General features: G+C 39.5%; 2 protein-coding genes and 1 long non-coding RNA gene across 3 annotated transcripts; 2 read left to right on the top strand and 1 right to left on the bottom strand.

The window, feature by feature from the left end:
- Window positions 1–742: 742 nt before the first annotated feature.
- Window positions 743–20,050, bottom strand: rundc3aa (RUN domain containing 3Aa). Its single transcript, XM_057817935.1, has 11 exons — window positions 19,772–20,050; window positions 10,370–10,485; window positions 6,222–6,355; window positions 6,075–6,160; window positions 5,826–5,915; window positions 5,635–5,715; window positions 5,413–5,578; window positions 3,101–3,258; window positions 2,754–2,867; window positions 2,575–2,681; window positions 743–1,259 (listed from the first exon to the last, which is right to left on the bottom strand). Exons 1-11 carry the CDS (start codon window positions 20,047–20,049, stop codon window positions 1,117–1,119), a joined length of 1,473 nt encoding a protein of 490 aa, XP_057673918.1. The 5' UTR covers window position 20,050; the 3' UTR covers window positions 743–1,116.
- Window positions 10,807–11,149, top strand: zwi (zwilling). Its single transcript, XM_057817944.1, has one exon. It carries the CDS (start codon window positions 10,901–10,903, stop codon window positions 11,147–11,149), a length of 249 nt encoding a protein of 82 aa, XP_057673927.1. The 5' UTR covers window positions 10,807–10,900.
- On the top strand, window positions 12,623–17,726 carry LOC130904865 (uncharacterized). The gene is made up of 2 exons (XR_009060918.1): window positions 12,623–12,779; window positions 14,916–17,726. It is a non-coding gene; the product is annotated as an uncharacterized LOC130904865 (long non-coding RNA).
- Window positions 20,051–20,151: the final 101 nt, after the last annotated feature.

Here is a 20,151-nt window from a genome sequence, read left to right as displayed (position 1 = left end):
TTATATACAATACTTGTATTCAGCTTTTTTTTTTTTTTTTTTTTTTTTTTTTTAATATACTTGCAATGGTTTTGGCACATTCTTTTTTAATCACCCTGTATATATATATATATATATATATATATATATATATATATATATATATATATATATATATATATATATTTTTTTTTTTTTTTTTACATTATTTCTAGTATCAAGCCTGATACAACACATATTTAATAGTTGATCAAATAAATATTTCAAAAACAAAATGATTTAAATTGCCTTGAAAGGTTGAAAAATGATACAATATAAATATTAAAATGTATTCATAAAACGTTAAATGTCTTACAGAACCATAAACAATAATAATAATGCACCACATATATTGAAATCATATTATAATAATGGGGGGAATTTTTTTTAAATTTGAATTTGTCAAGGAAACTTCAGATTTACTTTGGTTCTTTTTTCCCGTTTCTGATAAAAATGGAGGAATCATAAAATATGGTGATGAATGTTTGATTCCATTAAATTCAGTTAAAAAATGTTTACAAATTTTCCCTAGGGTGGTTAAGACTGTAGTTGAACCAAAATATATTTTTTTAATTAATAAACACAGATTACACTGAATTATTTTTTCTCTGCAATGTAGTTGCCTGTGAATTTTTTTTAATCAGTCACCAGATGGAGCCAAAGCACGCTTATGCCATCGAGTTGCAGCTCAACATAATTAAGGCACATAAAACATGCACACAAATTCATGTAAAAGGCTGTTTATTGCAACACAAAACAATAATAAGAGTAATAATAATCTCAGGTTTCAAGCGTACAAACAAGGAAATACCAGTGGGCTGAAATAGGAAGTGCGTGTTTGTTTTTGGTTTTACAGTATTGATGATTAGATTGTGTTGGTGTGATGTCAAAAGTAAACTAAATTGCCGGGGAGGGGGGGACAGAAAGAAAGAGAGAGAGGGACACACAGAGCGACAGAGAGAGAGAGAGTGACAGAAAGAAAGTGGAAGGCAAGGATGATAATGACCAGAATTCCTGCTGTACATTCAAGGAGACGTTGGCGGTTGGTCCGGGTGGGAGGGAGGAAGAGGGATCGAAAGGGGAAGTGGGGGTGTTCCCCTAGCTGGGAGAAAGCGCGGGGCTAGGCTCGGCGCTGATGTTGACGAGACACTCACTGGACTTGAGGCTGGTCAGCGACTTGGAACTCGGCAGTGACGCCAGAGAGCCGCAAAGACCCAACATGGACGGCGTGTTGTCTTTTCCTAAAACAACAAATTAAATAAGCAGTCTTACAATCATAGGTTGTCACAAGAAGTTATTGAACCCTTTGCCACTCTATTCCAATCAGATATTCTGAGTTACAGATCCCGCCCAAACTGTTTCGAATTTAGGACCATCAGACCCAACAAGGTAATTTTTTTTTGCTCTGATAAATGACCCAACAGTAGATTTTGCAGTTAAAAAAACGTTTTCAAAAAGCTTGTAGCCCAAGTTATTAAAAATTGAGTTAAATTCCTGCTGTCGAAATACACACTGAAAGCCAAGGGCGTAGGTCTGGTCTCAAAATTGGTAGGGACACTATAACAGCATAACCTGCATGTACACTTTTTGCTGGGGACGGGACATCAATAAGACCAAACAGATTGTTTTTTTTAAATGTAGGGACCAGTGTACCCAACATTATTTTCAGAGGGAGAAAGTCATTTTCCAAAATGCTTGCTTCATATTAAGGAAATTTAGAGTGGTTGTGCTTTTGAAGTTTTTTTTTTTTTTTTTTTTTTTTTTGGGTGGGGGGGTAATATGTGCATAGGCTGCAAAAAATATATATATATATATATAATATATATATATATATATTTAAATGATGAAGAAAATAAATACATTTTAATTAATGAATAAATGCACAAAATGCACAGTTGAATTAACAATAACAGTACAAAACATACAGGAAGACACCTCTCTAAGCAGCTTCCAACTCGAGTTTTACAGGTTAGCAAGTTCACACAGTTTAATGTTATGCAAACTCTGATGCTGGTTGGACTTTTAGTTGCAAAATTATTAGTGGTGTGTTGCCACATCCACAACATCTTTTTACATTACTCACAGTGGCTGCTGCTGGCCGAGGAAAAAAAAACCTTCTAATATCCCTCCTCTTCAAAGGGGGCGGAGGAGGCAGCTTATTGACATGCAGTTCTGTCGGGATTGTGTGAATGTGGGGTTTCTAGTCATTAGCCAATCAAACGTGCGCTTGAGGGGAAAAAAATGGACCGGCACTACTAAATAGCAAGTGAAAAGGGGTAAATGTAAGTCTGAACATAATGAAAGTAATTCACTTAATAATGGTAGTGTCAATTCTATCCTAACAACACATGGGAAGACAATCTAAATTACCTTTACAGCTGAACTCATTGTATAATGCAAATAAGGTTGCTTAAAAGTTGGTGGGGGCAATTTGAGCGTCCTAAAAAGTTGGTAGTGTTATGTCCCTACCTTCCCTACGCAAACCTACGCCCTTGCTGAAAACGTCATTTCAAGCAAAGTTCCAAGTATGTATAATTCTCAGCAATCATTTATTACCTGCTGAAGTCCAGGCGGCATCACCGTTCTGCCTCTCATCTGTCCTCTGAGAGTCCGAGTTGAGGCTTATCTCGGCAGAAAGTTGCTCCATACTATGGAAACTCCTCCTGGAGGATCCCGAAGTAACATTAATTCGCCCGAGTTCATTGTAATACTGGGTTAGCTACAGTCGTGAGTACCTGCGGAAGAGTTTGACATCACCCTGGTGGTCAGTGACAGTGGTCCACTGGTTGATAAGTGGGATGGAAAGGTTTTTTCCAAGGTGGGACGAGTCACAAGGCATTAGAGATGAGCTTAAGGAGAGACAGACAGTAACAATCATTCCTGATCTCAACAGAAACCCTTCTCTATCACATTAGTGCCACGCGATGGTAATTTTATCAACTAAAAATTAAATTCCTCAATCTGGACCTTGAGCTGAATCTGTGGCAAAATAAAATCACCCTGTATAAACAACAACATATGTTGTCTTTAAATAATCCTGCTAATCCAAACCCAAAATCAAAGTTAAGAGTCACTGTCTCACAGCTGAGCCTGCAGCTCCAGCACGACGGCCTCCAGCTCCTTCTTTTCACGCTGACTCTGTGATGACAGCTCGTCCACTTTTGCCCTCAGACGCTTGTTCTCCGTTTCCACGTTCTTGAGCTGTGACTCGCGAAGACGAACCAGCTCCTCAAGGTAGCCCTATACGTCACATTATGAAGGAAATTTGATTTTGCCAAGTGTATAATCTGTTTATGATATTTTTGTGATATTATCTTGCCTGAAAAACCAAACATACTGTATAACAGTAAACCCCTGGAGCACCGACGTAGGTTTGGTCTCAACATTGGTAGGGACGATATAACAGCATAAAATTAGGGCTGTCAAAATTATCGCGTTAACGGGCGGTAATTAATTTTTTAAATTAATCACGTTAAAATATTTGACGCATTTAACGCACATGCCCCGCTCAAACAGATTAAAATGACAGCACAGTGTAATGTCCACTTGTTACTTGTGTTTTTTGTTGTTGTGTCGCTCTCTGCTGGCGCTTGGGTGCGATTGATTTTATGGGTTTCAGCACCATGAGCACTGTGTAATTATTGACATCAACAACGGCGAGTTACTAGTTTATTTTTTGATTGATAATTTTACAAATTTTATAAAAACGAAAACATTAAGAGGGGTTTTAATATAAAAATTCTATAACTTGCACTAACATTTATCTTTTAAGAACTACAAGTCTTTCTATCCATGGATCCCTTTAACAGAATGTTAATAATGTTAATGCCATCTTGTTGATTTATTATTATAATAAACAAATACAGTACTTATGTACCGTATGTTGAATGTATATATCCGTCTTGTGTCTTATCTTTCCATTCCAACAATAATTTACAGAAAAAATGGCATATTTTATAGATGGTTTGAATTGTGATTAATTACGATTAATTCATTTTTAAGCAGTAATTAACTCGATTAAAAATTTTAATCGTTTGACAGCCCAACATAAAAATGCATGTACACTTTTTGCTTGGGACAGGACATTAATTAGACCAAACAGATTACTTACTGGGGGTCTGGGCCACATTTCTCACAAATATGAACCTAACTAACTGATAGGCGAAATGATCAAAGCAAAATAAATCTGCATTGATTTATTCTAACTTTATTGTGTATTGGTTCACGTGATACAACATTAGATTCAAACCTTTGTTTTCAAAAACTACTAAAACATTTTGAAGTGCAAGCCATCTTTATTTAAAAAAAAAAAAAAAAAACTAGGCGCTATCCAAGAATGCATCCACTTCTGGGGGACACTGGAGCACCCCTTGACTCAAACTAAAGTACTGTAATATAAAAGTGATTTGGAGAAAAAATCATGAGAAAAATCTGAAATATCCAAGGACCAATCTACATCTGAGGCGTTTAAAGTACTCTAATGAAATTCTGATGTGTGATTTCATTTCACTTTTTTTTCTTCATGTCGGTTCATGTTGATGTCAGTTTGCAATCTGAGGCCACCGCGTTGCATTACGGTAATGCACATAACGCAAACGCTGATCCAAATGAGGGTCGGCTAGCTTGGCTTCGTTGTTCCCTGTGGAGGCCGGCCTGACTGCAGTAGTTTTGTAGGTTATCAAGTTCACATATATTAATGCTATGCTAACTCTGATGCAGGTCGGACTTTTAGTAGCAAAATTAATGGCGTTTCCCCCACCTCTATAACATTGATGTCTTTTTACATTACTTACAGTGGCTTGTGCTGGTCAAAAAAAACTTCTAATATACCTCCTCTTCGAAGGGCTTGGAGGAGGCGGCATGTTGTATTTCTGTCGGCGAGGTTGTGTGAGTCTGTGTGGCTGGAGGAGGGGGCGGGCAGTCAGGTCATTAGCCAATCAAACGTGCGTTTCAGGGGGGAAAAAAATTGACCGGCACATTCAGCAAGTGAAAAGGGATAAATGTAAGTCTGAAGATAATGAAAATAATTGTCTTAAAAATGGAAGGGTCTATTCTATCCTGACAACATATGGGAAGACAATCAAAATTACCCAGATAACTGAACTCATTTATATATCCAAATAAGGTGGCTTAAAAGTTGGTGGGGACAATTTGAGCATCCTGAAAAGTTAGTATTGTTCTGTCCCTACAGTCCCTATGCAAACCTACGCCTTTGCCCTTGAGTGTAGAGTGTCCTTCTCCTTCACACCCATTATTAGTCTCCAATTAGCTACGGCTTTGTCATTATATTACAGAATTTGGTGATGATAATTTGTGGTATAGTGTTTTTCATTACACGTGGCAAAGCTTGGTCTATTAGTATCTTGGGTTATTCTGTCACGTTGTTTTGTTCACCTTCTGGGCATATACAATCTTGAATCGCTGCTCCATCTTCCGGCACTTATTGCTCCAGCTCTCCTCGTCGGTGACCAGCGGGATGTAAGGATGCTCAGGGACACTCTCCTCGCTGTTGCTGCTGTCTACGCTGCGCCGGTCCTCGTCGTCGCTCAGGCAATCGTAGCTGTCAGCAAGTGTTAGCGACACACGCTAATGCAAAGCAATCAATAAAAGGCTTACCTTTGAGTGAACTTCAGATAGGGCGTGTAGTCGATCACCGCTGGTGACTTGCCATCTAGCGTTTCCCCTTTCAGGCAAAAACTACATGGACAAAATGTAATTTGGCAATTTTCAGATTGTCGTTTGTTGTTCTTATTAAAGATTTCCAATCATTTTAGTAATTTATACTTATTGTTTTAACTAAAAATCACCTGAAGTCAATGGCACTCAGTCCAATGAGCATGCCGGTCAGCACCGTGGCTTCCTCTCTCAGCATGATGGCGCCATCGTCGTAGAACCTCCTGTCAACCCAAAAATTCTGTTAAAATCAAACCTGGCAACTATTCCTAGAGCTTTGTTAAAATTGACAGTTAAATGATAAATTCTCAGAAGATCTGTTGGGTCAGGACTCAGGGCTCTATTTGATTCGCAAATTTTCAAACTTCTGGAACTCGCTGCACCTGGTTGTCCTGGTGTCCCTTAGAGCAGTAGACACATATTCCGACAGACGTTTCTCCATCAGTGCCACTCGAATCCATGCCCGTCCCTGAAAATAACACTAAGTCAGATATGCAACCACACACATATATACACGTGTATGTTCTTGCCTTGGCTCGAGATGTGCTGATGTTCTCAATGTTCTCAATACTGGCGATGCAGTTGTTCTGCACCTTACCACATGCCATCCGAATGTACTCCCAGAAGCTACGCTGTCCATCTGAGCTAAACCAGCTGGCAGAGCCTGGAAACATATCCAGATTTTCCACAGTGCTAAAAGACTGGTAAAAGTAGACATACTTGTAAAATATTTTTCTACTGTCAATCAAATATACAATACACATGTTGAATCATTTTTTCATTCATTCATTTTTCGAGCCGCTTATCTTCTCGAGAGTGCTGAAGTCAATCCCAGCTAACTATGGGCAGTAGGCGGGGGACACCCTGAATCAGTTGCCAGCCAATCGCAGGGCACAAGGAGATGAGCAACCATTCGCGCACACACTCACTCCAAGGGACAATTTAAAGTATTCGATCAGCCTATCATGCATGTTTTTCGGATGTGGGAGGAAACCTGAGTACTCGGAGAAAAAAAACACGTAGGCACGGGGAGAACATGAAAACTTCACACAAGAAGGCCGTAGCCTGGGATTGAACCCTTGATCTCAGAACTGTGAGGCAGACGTGCTAACCACTCTGCAACCGCGCCGCCACGTTCTGAATCTTTTGATTTAAAAATAAATAAATAAACAGAATCAAATATTTTTCATCTTTTATTCATACATACACTATAGACAGCGCAAAGAACACAAGAAATACAATGAATGTTTTCTAAATCAAGATCGCATTGAATTCAATTCACGTGGCTCTTTTTTTCCCTCTGCTGTGAATTTAAACGAGTTTATCACTAGTAGACATCCAGTCCATTTGAAGTAGGATGGTGGCAGTAAATGAACATTTGCTCATTTTCTGTCAACCCTTCCACTTTATATGGATTGGGCATCTACTCAGGGGTGAAAGTGAGCCGGAACGAGCCGGAACGGAGTACCGGGATGAACTTTTCAGGCGGGACGCCGTTCCGGCATTCGGTGCTTTGATCCCGAAAATATGATGGCAACTGTCAAAACCCCATTTTTTAAAAAACCCTGCCACGCTGCCACACACGTATCTCCAATAAGAACAATCTACTAACGTCAGATTTACATACACAAGTGTTAACAACAAGCATAATGAAGACCTTGTGTAGCGTCATCCGTTTCCACCGATATTTATTATTCATTTATTTACTCTCCGTATAGTTCTTCCCAGAGTCTCTCTGTATCTGACAAGTAGGGTTTAGATCGGCCATAAAAATCCAGCCCTGCCCGGCCCGCGGGTGTTAAAGCCCGACCCGGCCCGATCAAGTAACTTGATTTGCAGGCCCGACCCCAAAAATTACCCAGAAATGTTATGTTTTATTTGTTAGGACTCAGGAGCAGGAGGAAATGCTGGGATGCGGTGCATGGTTGCTTTTTGTGTGATCACATTTGTGACGATGCCTGTCCATAAAGATAACAAAATAAAGCTTGTCTTTTATAACGAATTCTCCCAGGATAACAAATTAAAGCCTGTCTTTTGTAACGAATTCTCTCAGTTAAACAATAAACATTTATATCTTTTATATTTGTGTGTCTGTTCCTATCAGGCGGATAGTGGATTTGACATTTATTTTAAACTCTTCAAGTTGGCAGAAAAAATGCAAGTTTTCTCAATGATGAAATAGTCTATATATTTTTATGATCATTATAAATGCATTTACACAACGAAACAACGCTGGAAAAGTTTGTTAAATATATTTCTTGTATGAGAGCACAGCGTCACATTCGTTTACATTCAGCGACGCCGACACAGGTTTCTGCATCTTCAACAATCAATTTGAAGCCTTTCCATGCCCCACTCTCCTTTTTTATATTCCTTAGTTTGACATCCATACATCGTTTTAGTATACATACATATATATATATATATATATAATATATATATATATATATATATTAGGGCTGTCAAAATTATCGAGTTAACGCGCGGTAATGAATTTTTTTAATTAATCACGTTAAAATATTTGACGCAATTAACGCACATGTCCCGCTCAGACAGTATTCTGCCTTTTGGTAAGTTTTACAGCAAGGCTTTTTGTGCTGTCTAACAGCGAACTCTTGTGGTCGCTTTGCGACATGGTTTATTGTTCTCTTGCCAGTTCAATATGGCTGCACGACGTCTCGGGCTGACGCCTACGTTGTAATGTTGTGCTTATATGATCCTTGGACAAGATTTGTCCGTAAGTATGGTTGTTGTAAAGAATGTACATATTATGTTAGTGAGTGAAATGTTATATTTTTTGTATGAGACGCTTTTTGTTTATGTTTAGTGAACCTGTATAGCGTGCTAAGCTAACGTTGTTGCTAATGCAATGCTTGTGTACTTTTTTTGTTGTTGTTGTTTTACGACGGTCTAAAGAGGACAATGGTTTGAGGCTATTTTGTTAATAAATCAGATGAAAAAGGAAGAAGTCTGATTATTAAGGCGTCGTTCACTAGCTGTCTAGCTTTGGAAAAATTGGACGCTTCTGAGTGAGGACAGCATAGACAGATTTAAATGACAGTAGAGTGAAATGCCCACAACAGTCCTCATGTACCGTATGTTGAATGTATATATCCATCTTGTGTCTTATCTTTCCATTCCAACAATTTATTTTACAGAATATATGTATAATTTACAGAAAAATATGGCATATTTTATAGATGGTTTGAATTGCGATTAATTGTGATTAATTACGATTAATTAATTTTTAAACTGTAATTAACTCGATTAAAATTTTTAATCGTTTGACAGCCCTAATATATATATATATATATATATATATATATATATATATATATATATATATATATATATATATAAATAAATATATATATATATATATATATATATATATATATTTTTTTTTTTTTTTTTTTTTAAAGGTAGTGAGAGAGAAGTCCGGCCCGACCCGAGCGAAAATAATTAACAGGGCTAAAGATCTATCCTCTAATAAAAAAAAAAAGCTTGTTGAATTAAAGGTGCAATGCAACGGAAAATTGATCAGATATTTAAGAGAAAGGAAAGAGTTGATTAAGGTTGGTTTGTATTATTTTATTTTAATTGGTTGGTTCAGAACACCTTCCATGTTAATGTGCACTTATTTTTGTTCATTTATGTAAGGCTACTTATTTGTTTCCTTATGATTAAACAAAAGTCTACATTTGCTTTGTCTTCAAAATATATTCCGTTTCAGTGTGCATAATATACGTCATTTGCACTTTTAAAAATTGATTTTACTTATATCTTTATTATTTCGAAAAAAAGCCAGTGTTTACAGTATATTATCTTCCATTTTAAGATATCCTATGTTCTTAAATAGTTAAAATTGAGGTTTTGCTTTTAAATTTGAAGAAATATAAAAATTAGATGGCGTTTTAAATGGAATTTTGTAAATCAGTGACTAAATACTATTTTGATGGTAATCAGTTTCTCATTTATGCCTTGTTCCAGTGTAATGCAGCAGCCTAATGAATGTATGAAACCTATTAATTTATTAATTCATTTTCTGAGCCGCTTAAGCTCACGAAGGTCACGGAGGTGCTGGAGCCAAGGGAGTTCCGGCAAGAAATTCTAGCCACTTTCACCCCTGCATCTAGTGCCATCAATGGCAGCCAATGAGTTAAGATGTTACACAACCAATGATCATATTTATAGCCAGCAAAATCAAACAATTCAACTAAATAACACCATGTAAGAGGGCTAACTTTTGTTGTTTCTTTGTTTTTCCCATATCTGATGCCGTAATCTTGCAAATACGTGCTGCTGTCTATTTTGTTTTCGTCCGCCTTTTATGTTATGTCATCATCCGGAGAGGTTAAAAACAAGTAATTAGTTTATTTTTTGACAAGGGATAACTGAAAAGTATTGATGTTTTCAAATATAGGGACTAAAAGTAGCTACAGTATTCATTAAAAAAAAATAACTGAAAAGTATTGATGTTTTCAAATATAGGGACTAAAAGTAGATACAGTATTCATTAAAAAAATACTCCAGCAAAGTAGATACCTGAACTGCTGAGTAACAAAGTATTTGTGGTGTACATCCCACCACACCTGACCGGACAAATTGAAACTAGTGTATAGGAGCAGGATAATTAAAACATGCTTAACATCTCTCTCATGTGATGTTTTTCCATTACCTTTAAAGCGGTGGCTAAGTATGTGCTCCAAGATGGCAGCGAAGTTTACGAACTCCTCGGCCGAATCGTCGATGGGCTCAGCGGTGTACTTTTCCAGGAGGGTCTTGACCGAAAACCTAAAACAAAACAGAAGTGTCTTCTTTAGCTGTGGATAAATGCACTACTGTACAGCAGCGACGCAGTGGAGGTAGTGGCGGCTCGTTTAGTTGGTGGGGGGGACCACGCCATCTTTTCCCTGAGGTCACCCCAATTGTCTTGTGTGCCGCACAAAGCACCCCTTCAGTGTTATGACAACAATACAAATAACCCCCTGTCCTTGCAGCCTTTGTGCACACACGGAGCTTCCAGGTCCTTTTGTGCCCTCGTATCGAGGAGAAAAAAAAGATCAAATCCTTCCCTCCCCCTCATCTAATCGCAGCTATTTAGGACTGCTGCAGATTTAGTTTAGCTTTGGATCGGCGACATCCCAATAAAGGGTGAGGGCCAAGCTGGACGCTTGCTAGGAGCTGCTAGTCACCCGCTTCCAGGGCGATGGGCAACACCAGCATCACCGAGGGCAAGACCGCCCTGGCAGTGGGAAGCACTTCCATTGCCAGGGGGAAGACCACCGTCGCCATGGGGAACTCCTCCATCTTCCGCGGCGTGACCACCACCTCCATGGGAGACTCCACTATCCAGAGGCAGAAGACCACCGTCGCTCTAGGGCGGGCCAGCTTCAGCCGAGGGACCACCACCACCTCTTTCCGCAAAGCGCTCATGCCTAAGCGCAGAAACACCTAGATGGACCGGAACCTAGGAGCCAGCTCAGTAAAGAAGAACAAGTCTAAAATAGACCCTGACAGTGAGTGGAAGACCAGCTATTCATCCAGCCGGACTTCCTTCAGCAAAGGCAAAGTTTCACTGCTGAGCACCAAGAACGCAATCTCCTGGGGCAAATTCTCCATTTCTTGGAGCAGAAGCACGCTAACATTGGGAAAGAGTGGAGTGGCGGTGGGAAAGACCAAAGTCACACGAGGTGAAACATCCAGCACCATCACCACGCTGACCTTCACCCACGGGACCAAGTGCGCATCTGTGGTCAGGACCACCCTCACCAGGGGCGATAAGACGCACAGCCACATCTACTGGAATTATCGACCATGAGTCCAGCACGTAAAAAACGAAAATGATGGATGTGAATTCAGTATGTACTCACCAAAAAACAACGATAAAAAAAACGTTAATATACAAGACTGGTCTGTTGCTGTCAGGTCAGTTATAGTGCTTGGTTTGTGGGCGAGGCGAGGTATTACGGTGTATCAGCACGTTGCAAGAATTGTTTGTAATCATTGAGAAACTTAAAGGTGAGGGGGATGTGTGGAAAAAAGCGAGTGCACTATAATCAGCAACTCTTAAATGTACAGTTATATGTCTATTTTTGAATCAGCGGAATGCTCACAGTATAATGAGTCTTAACTTTGCTTGTCTTGGCTGTGTGACACCTACAAATCTGTAATGACGTGCAAATGGATAATAAAATCCATTTCAGTGAACTGCACGGAAACATATTTTAAGGTGTTTTTCAGTTATTTCAAGCATTTTCACTTGGAACAATTGTGCAGAACAAAGTGATGTCACCGCTAGATTGTACACCCCCACCCGTCTCAACAATGTTCCCGGTGTCGTCAAGTCCACAGGACAATTGTGTAACTGTCCTGAGTCTCCCCCCAACCCATCACCCTCTCAATAGGCAGCCTACAACCTACGGGCTGCCTCTGTGCATTCACAGTGACTCCAGGGTGGTATGCGGCCTTCCCGAGCCCACGTCCAGCAGCTCAACAGAGGCTTTATGCCAGTCGGGGTTCTCTCGGCATCCTGGTGGGCTCTGGATCATCGCTGGCGTTACTGCAGCGTCTGAGGGCTTGCAGAGCTGGCATTCGAGCTGCATGAGCTTGTCATGCTCAACGTGGAGTGAGACCAGACCGCCGCGTCCGATTCTGGGCCTAGACAACGACAAGCTCTGCCTCAATGGGCAACACCAGCTTCACCGAGGGCAAGACGGCCCTGACGTTGGGCAACACCAGCATCAAGCGGGGCAAGAGCAAGTTGGCCCTGGGCAACTCCTCCATCTCACGGGGCAAAAGCACCACCTCACTGGGTTCCTCCACCATTACCAGCGGCAAGACAAAAATCTCCTTGGGCGGTGCCTCCTTCAGCCGAGGCACCACTACCACGTCATTTCGGAAAGCGATCTTCCCCAAACGCAAGACACTCTAGGCAGGGAGGGGGAAACTCATCCCGTCCAGGGAGGCCAGGAGCAAACAGCCACAAACACCTGCTGTGGGCCTTCTCCGACCGAAAACAATAACTGGAATAAATTCACTTTTGCGGCTCTGACTGTTTTCCGGACAACGTCGGATCGGTCAAACAGGTCAGTGGTGTCATATTTGTACTGAAAGAAACCGGTTTATTGAACAACGCATGGGTCCTGTCTGTATCTGCACTGATATAGAAAAATAAATTCATACAAATATATATATTTACGGTCTGACGTAGTACAGTGGATGGAATTACCTGGTATAGAGAGTCCATGATTGTTCAAATCGACTTCCTAACCAGAACTAAGAAAGGTGGTTCTGGAACTAAGAACTGTGCAGTATGACACGTCATGATAACTCAGATATGCTCTGTTAGACTGTTTAAAACCCCATCCAGGCGGAGTTGAGGACAGGCTTCTGTAATAAACACCAATGCTGCGGTTATAAATGACTTCCTTGACCAGATTTTGCCCTCCTCAGAATCCAAAAGGAACCTGCTGTTGAAGACTAGCAGATTACACTTGGTACCATTTGACACAGAAAAACAACAGCTTTTCCTTTTGAAAAGTTTCTTTTGTGTTCACCCCCCTGCCCCCCAACATACACAACCCACTCTCCCTCTGCTTGGACCAGCGCCCAGCGCACTCATGGCTCACTTTAAATGCCCTCTTGTTCTCCCGCCTCGCCCTTCTTACTGTACACTCAAACCTTGGAGGTCAAACCCAATTGGTTCTGGAACCTTAGTACAGCTTATTGAAGTCGCTTCTTTTGTTGTCAAAGAGCCAAGGAAAAATCATTTGATGCTCACTCAATGGACCTTTCATGAGGTACATCACTCCTGTCTTTCACTGCAGTCCCTTAACTGGCCTTATCAAAAAGGGTATAATGGTAAAAATCGTACTTTGGTATATCACATTGAGTTTAATGTCATGGTTCGGTCAATCTTTGGATACAGTAAGGGAAACAATGAAAATGGATCTTTTGAGTGAACGCCCACCGATTATCTTTACCGCTTATAGCATGTGCATATACAGCACAAATGTGACAATGGTGAGAGACGAGGAAAGACGTGTGTATTCTGTAGTGTATCATGACAACCCGACGTGGTTTGTTTATACAGTGGGGCAAATAAGTATTTAGTCAACCACTAATTGTGCAAGTTCTCCCACTTGAAAATATTAGAGAGGCCTATAATTGTCAACATGGGTAAACCTCAACCATGAGAGACAGAATGTGGGAAAAAAAACAGAAAATCGCATTGTTTGATTTTTAAAGAATTTATTTGCAAATCATGGTGGAAAATAAGTGTTTGGTCTATACCAAAAGTTCATCTAAATACTTTGTTATGTACCCTTTGTTGGCAATAACGGAGGCCAAACGTTTTCTGTAACTCTTCACAAGCTTTTCACTCACTGTTGCTGGTATTTTGGCCCATTCCTCCATGCAGATTTCCTCCTTGTGTTTCTGGGATTTTTGCTCCCCGTTCTTGTTATCATTTTGACGCCACGGGGTGAGGAGGGAGTTGAAAGTCCGTGTTTCCCAACGACAGACCCAAAACATCACTGCTCTAGAGGAGATCTGCATGGAGGAACGGGCCAAAATACCAGCAACAGTGTGTGAAAAGCTTGTGAAGAGTTACAGAAAACATTTGGCCTCCGTTATTGCCAACACAGGGTACATAAAAAAGTATTGACATGAACTTTTGGTATTGACCAAATACTTATTTTCCACCATGATTTGCAAATAAATTATTTAAAAATCAAACAATGTGATTTTCTGTTTTTTTTCCACATTCTGTCCCTCATGGTTGAGATTTAACCATGTTGATAATTACAGGCCTCATTAATATTTTCAAGTGGGAGAACTTGCACAATTAGTGGTTGACTAAATACTTATTTGCCCCACTGTATATGTTACTTCCCATGGTCACAATCATGTATGAAGAAGTAGTTTGTCGCACTCTTGTCAGTCGGGGTCGTGAACATATAGTAAAACCACTGCTAGTCACTGAGTATATTTGTCATTACAGTGTCCTTGCTAAGTTAAGCCTCAACTATACAGTTGCATTAGGAATTTATGATAGAATGACATAGCCTAAACTGTAAATTTTTTTAGGGACAGTCAAATTAAAATTTCTGTTCTAAAGGGTTTTGATTCAAACCGAAACCGATTATTTAAATTCTTTTTGGGACTCCTAGAACAAACGCTTTGATTCTACTTTCTCTCTCTACTTCTCCTTTATTTTTCAGTCACATTAGCAGCAGACGATGATGAAGCAAGGCCCACCGCCAGTTGGACAGTCTGAGGAGATGTCCAAGAGAATTAATGGCTGATGAATAATTCAAGAATATTGAAAAATCGAAAGTGTAACTCCTGTTGGGTGTGTCTCCGATCCCCTTTTTATCCCCTATTACCGAGCGACTTGGCATGTGTTTGGCTGTTAGTGGACGTGTGGAAAGAAAAAACAGGCGGGGCAGACAAAAGATGTAGGAAATTGGTTGGATGAAGAATAGTGGAGAACTTTTAATTGTCTCTAGTTTCTTTCAATAATACACTCGATTGGATACATCAGACCACAACTATTCAAAATTTAAAAATTAAATAAAAAATACAAAAAACAACAGCAATTACTTCTAAAAGTGGCCATGGAAACTAGTCTAACTACACAACAGTATGTAAGGCGGTTATTTACTCAAAAAAATAGCGAGGAGGGTGGAAAATGAACCTCCACAAGATTCTAGTGTCTTTAAATCAGATACTGTAATGAAGGGAGAACTTAATCCAGAGTTGTTCAAAATACTATTACTTAGAATACCTCTGAAATTCAAATCACAAGATGTGGACAGGTTAGTTATACAGCAGTGAGACAAATGACTTTACCATATATACTGTAAATTTCCCTAAAATTGTCACTAAACTTTTAATCCCCCATGCTTAAGGGAACACTTATCGTAAGGAACTGCTGTTAAGAAAACAACAAAGAAGACCACACAATTGATATCTGGTGTATAAATGGAGAACCCACTCAATTTGTGATTCTGTAATTCGTTATCCTATCAGCATAATTTTAGTTTTTTTTTTTGTAACGCCCTAAACTGCCACAAGGCGTGGCCGAAGAGTTAGTAACAAAGTCGTAATTAGTACTGTACTTTTTCAAGTTTAAAAGGCAACATAAATGACGGGATCCTTGTACTTATAGTGACCCCCGCAAAAAATATAAAGACATCAGGGGTCCAATTGTTTTTAATGTTAATGCCATATGTGTTTGAAATAGTATTGAATTGTATGAGGCGTATTTAAAGTCTTGAATGTAGGACATTCTAAAACATTTCCGAGGGTTCAAAATTGGTCGAAGTTTTTGCTATTCTGTGTGTTATGTCTTGGTTCCTAGTTCACTATATTCAAGATCTCACAGTGGTTTTGACCTATCTGACCCATCTGTTACAAACAAACAAACAAAAAACATGCTGTGACTCATTTTCATTTTTCAGAAAATGTCATTTGTGTCATGATAGGGTTGAATCTTGTGACACTTCTTTCAATATTTCAGTGTTTAGTGGCCAAATGTCTGCCGTTAAGCTCTCTTTAGTCTCATTGCTGTTGTTTGTTTCCTAGGTTCGCCGAGTTCTTGCCGCCAACGCCATAAACAGAGAGTCCAAAACATCCATTTAAATGTTGAATTAAAAATCCCCCTTGCCTGTTGCTAGGTGCAACAGAATCACAGCCCAGTGACAGTGTGCAGCAATTCTTCTGTCATCTCCGCTTGCAGTTCTTTCTCAGTGTTTTCCCCAAAATGTCATCAAATGACTTTTTTCGTGGCTTCTGACGCCCCCTTTCAACAATGTCGCACTCCGAGATTTGTTTTGTTTTCCTCTTAGTTCCATGCAAACAGGATAAATTGGCCCTAGATCAAACCATAATGGCAAAAAGGTAAAAAAAAAAAAAAAAAAAACGTTCTAATGATGGAGATTTGGTTTAAGATTATGGCAGAAGTGTCAAACTTAAGGCCTGAGTGACTGCCACATTATTTTTCGTGGCTTACTAAAACACCTCAAGTATGTCTACATCATGCTAAATTGATTTGTTGATTTATTTGCCATTTTTCAATATAATTACAAGCATTTTCCCCTCCATACCCCTTCTCGACAGAAATTTAACAAAAGTATTTGTATTAGTTGTAACTATTTTCCATGATATTAGATTTCAAACTCAATTTGTTGCTTATAATGTATAAAACCAATGATATGCAGAAGCAAATTAGATGACGTTAGGGACTAGGGGTTACTGGGATAGTGAGTTATGGCCTGTTAAGTATTTTTGCATAACCACTGTAGCTAACAAATGGCAACATAGATGAAAACTTAACCACCTTGGGTAAGATAAACCCAAGTATTTTACCTACGCAAAAATGTATTTCAACTAAAAAAATAAAAACACCTCCCGACACTGTTGGCTCAGGCAAAAATAAGACACTTAGCCAATAAAAGCCAAGAAAAACTCCTATTGTAATTTACAACACATTCTCATTTAACGTTTAACCTGGGAGTCCTTGGTGCATTAACCTTATCATTACTGCCCGCTTATAGCTAGTACGGCAGCAAGCAGATCTGTACCTACTCCAACCAGCTGACGTGGGACCAGCATGCCTGCCACTACCCATTCCAGACCATGACTTTAATCACCTCCATGAATGGCATGGGTGAGAAGGCAGAGGAATTCATGTCTGCCGCTCATTAGAAAGTAGAAAGAGAAACAGCGTGTCAACAATACTGATAAAAATGTGCATGTGCTTGCTTTGTTAGTGTCTTGTCCTCGTGCACTGTCGTCATTATGATTATTTATGTTCTTTAAAAAAAAAAAAATGTGTATCACTCTAACGGATCTGAGAACAGTCCCACGTGTTTTTTGTGAGCTTGATAAATGCCCTTTTTTTTTTTTCTTTGTTGTTTTTTTTTTTTCATTTTTACACCCTGTGATTTTGTATGTTTCATTGTTTGTGGTGCTAAAATAAAGCAGGAAGATATTATTACTGGAATAAAAACTATTGATGGTTGTGTCTATTTTTGATTTGCCGTCTTTGTTATTCTTGCGGAGGGTATGTTTATTTTTAACACTCGACGAAGTAGAACATGGCAGGAGAATCTATAGTTACCTTATAGATACAGCTCCACTTCACCCGCAATGTGAATAAGGTTAATCTGTATTGAAAACAGGTAAATGGACCATGAAAATTGATACAAAGGGCATCTGAAAATAATGTTTTTTTATATTTGACTCAAGTGTCTGCTTTCAGTTGAATGGTTCATATATGTTTAGACATGTGCCGATTACCGGTTTCAAGGTATACCGTAGTATGAAAACGTCACAGTTTCAAAATCACAAAAATTTTCTGTCATACCATCCCAACGCTATTAGCTATTTTTCATGTCCCAAAAACGCAGGGAGAAATCCTTCGCTTGCAGCTGTAAGGCTCAACTCTCCCCTACCGGTTGTTGCTCAGTGTCAGTGAGTCACCTGTGCTACACGATGGCTGGAGGACTTTTGCCCCATCGAAGAAAACAAAATCGCTGGTATGGGAATACTTTGGCACCAGAATACAGACAGCCGTATCTTAGAGGAGGAGTTGCCAGCCGACATGTGAAACATGTTTGCAGAGGTTGGCTGCCGAGGAGGCAATACCTCCAATATTACTTCGCATTTATACAAAATTAAAGGTTACTAATCACTGTCATGAACTTTTCCCACCAGCTATGAGAGTTAACTCCAGTGTGTTTAGTGTGTCTAGCGGTGGTAAAAATTGTGGTAAATGGTGTTATACTTTATATAGCGCTTTTCCACCTTTCAAGGCGCTCAAAGCGCTTTACACTACATCGCCATCTAGTGTATTTTTTCTCTGTGGCAACTGTCTGTGTTGAGAAAGAGCGAGTGTAATGTAAACATGATACGAGTCACACACACGTGCTTTTTATGGAAAATAATTATTTTTGTTCTGATGGTAATAATGTTGAGCTGTGGCTGTGGGTTTAGGCTCACCTAAAGGACTGCATTTATTTCAGTTTTATTTAGAATATTTTTTATATTTTGTTTTTTATTTATTTTAACTTAACATTATACTTATGTCCCAATATGTTCCAATTTGCTTATGTTTTGAAAAATAAAAATCCTGTTAAATGGATTTTCTTTTTAACCCAGATATCTCAAAGCAACACATTTTAGAGCTGTAATTACAATACTGTGAAACCGTGATATCTTAGTTTACAGTTATCATACCGTCAGAATCTCATACCGGCACATGCCGACATACATTATGTTGTACCAAAGGAGTCTTATTTATATGATATTTTGATCATTTACTTTACCTTCATTCGTATAATAATCACTACAAATGTGTTGTTCTCAACTTCTGCATTACTTCTTTTAGCTTATTTACAGCTTCTACACTCTACTGCTAGAGCTCCCAGAGATTGAGGCCAAACGTGTCATCATGACCGCGAAGCCTGACCTGTAAATTTGCCTCAGATAAGAATCTACATTTGCGAGGGCAGTATAAAGTGACGCAGGCACAACACACAGCCATGACCTCCCATGATCAAGTTGATGATGATGATGATGATGATGATATATAGGACACCTCAAATGGAGAAAGATAGAGGGGGAGGAGACCTTGCACGCCCTTGTCCCATGAAAGCAGTGGACATCATCATGACATGAGAGCATTTATTTCCTTTACATGTAAAATGTAAACATATCTAATAATAATATATTATGCAGAATGATTCGGCAGGTAATATTAAAGTAAATAGAGCAACATTTAGCAATAATTAGGAAAGAATAAAGCTTTAATAGCTAGCAAACTCGTTCAAAATTTAGGCCTACAATATACTATAAATAATTCCGGTGGAAATATTAAAGGAAAGTGAGTGGTATTTAAATGTAAAGGCAAACATAAAGGAGCAGGAAGTGCCACTGGGGACTGGTACCTGACATTTTTTCTTGTTATCGAAATGTGTGGGTTTTTGTTTTGTTTTGTTTTTTTGTTTTTTTTTTCGCAAAGCATGAACATTATTAATAAAGGGAAAGGATGATCTGGCATGTCGTGACATACCTGCACACCGTGATGAGGTTTTTTCTTTCCACACCGATGCTCCGGGCGGACGCCTTTTTCGACGTCAGCCCCATGGCCATTGCCGTGCGCACACAGCCGGGTTCCATTTGTCCATCCAGCAGCAGCGACACCGGCAGCTGTCCGCACCCACCACCGGGCCCCGCCTTCCCTCCGCCGGGCCCCGTGCCGGGCTTGCAGCCGCTGTCCTCTACGGGAAGCGTGGGCCGTTGATGCTGCGGAGTGCGGACGCTGCTGCTGAGGCTGGAGGTCGAAACCATTAAGTGCTGAAGTATTAAATACACTGCTTCCTGTTTTATACTTCAAAATAAAACAAAACAAAAACCACTGAAATAATGCAATTTTTTCCCCCCTGTGTTAAC

The sequence above is a fragment of the Corythoichthys intestinalis genome, chromosome 16 (assembly GCF_030265065.1).
Source record: "Corythoichthys intestinalis isolate RoL2023-P3 chromosome 16, ASM3026506v1, whole genome shotgun sequence".
In the NCBI taxonomy this organism is placed as follows: Eukaryota; Metazoa; Chordata; class Actinopteri; order Syngnathiformes; family Syngnathidae; genus Corythoichthys; species Corythoichthys intestinalis.
This window is presented reverse-complemented; position numbering and strand designations above follow the sequence as displayed.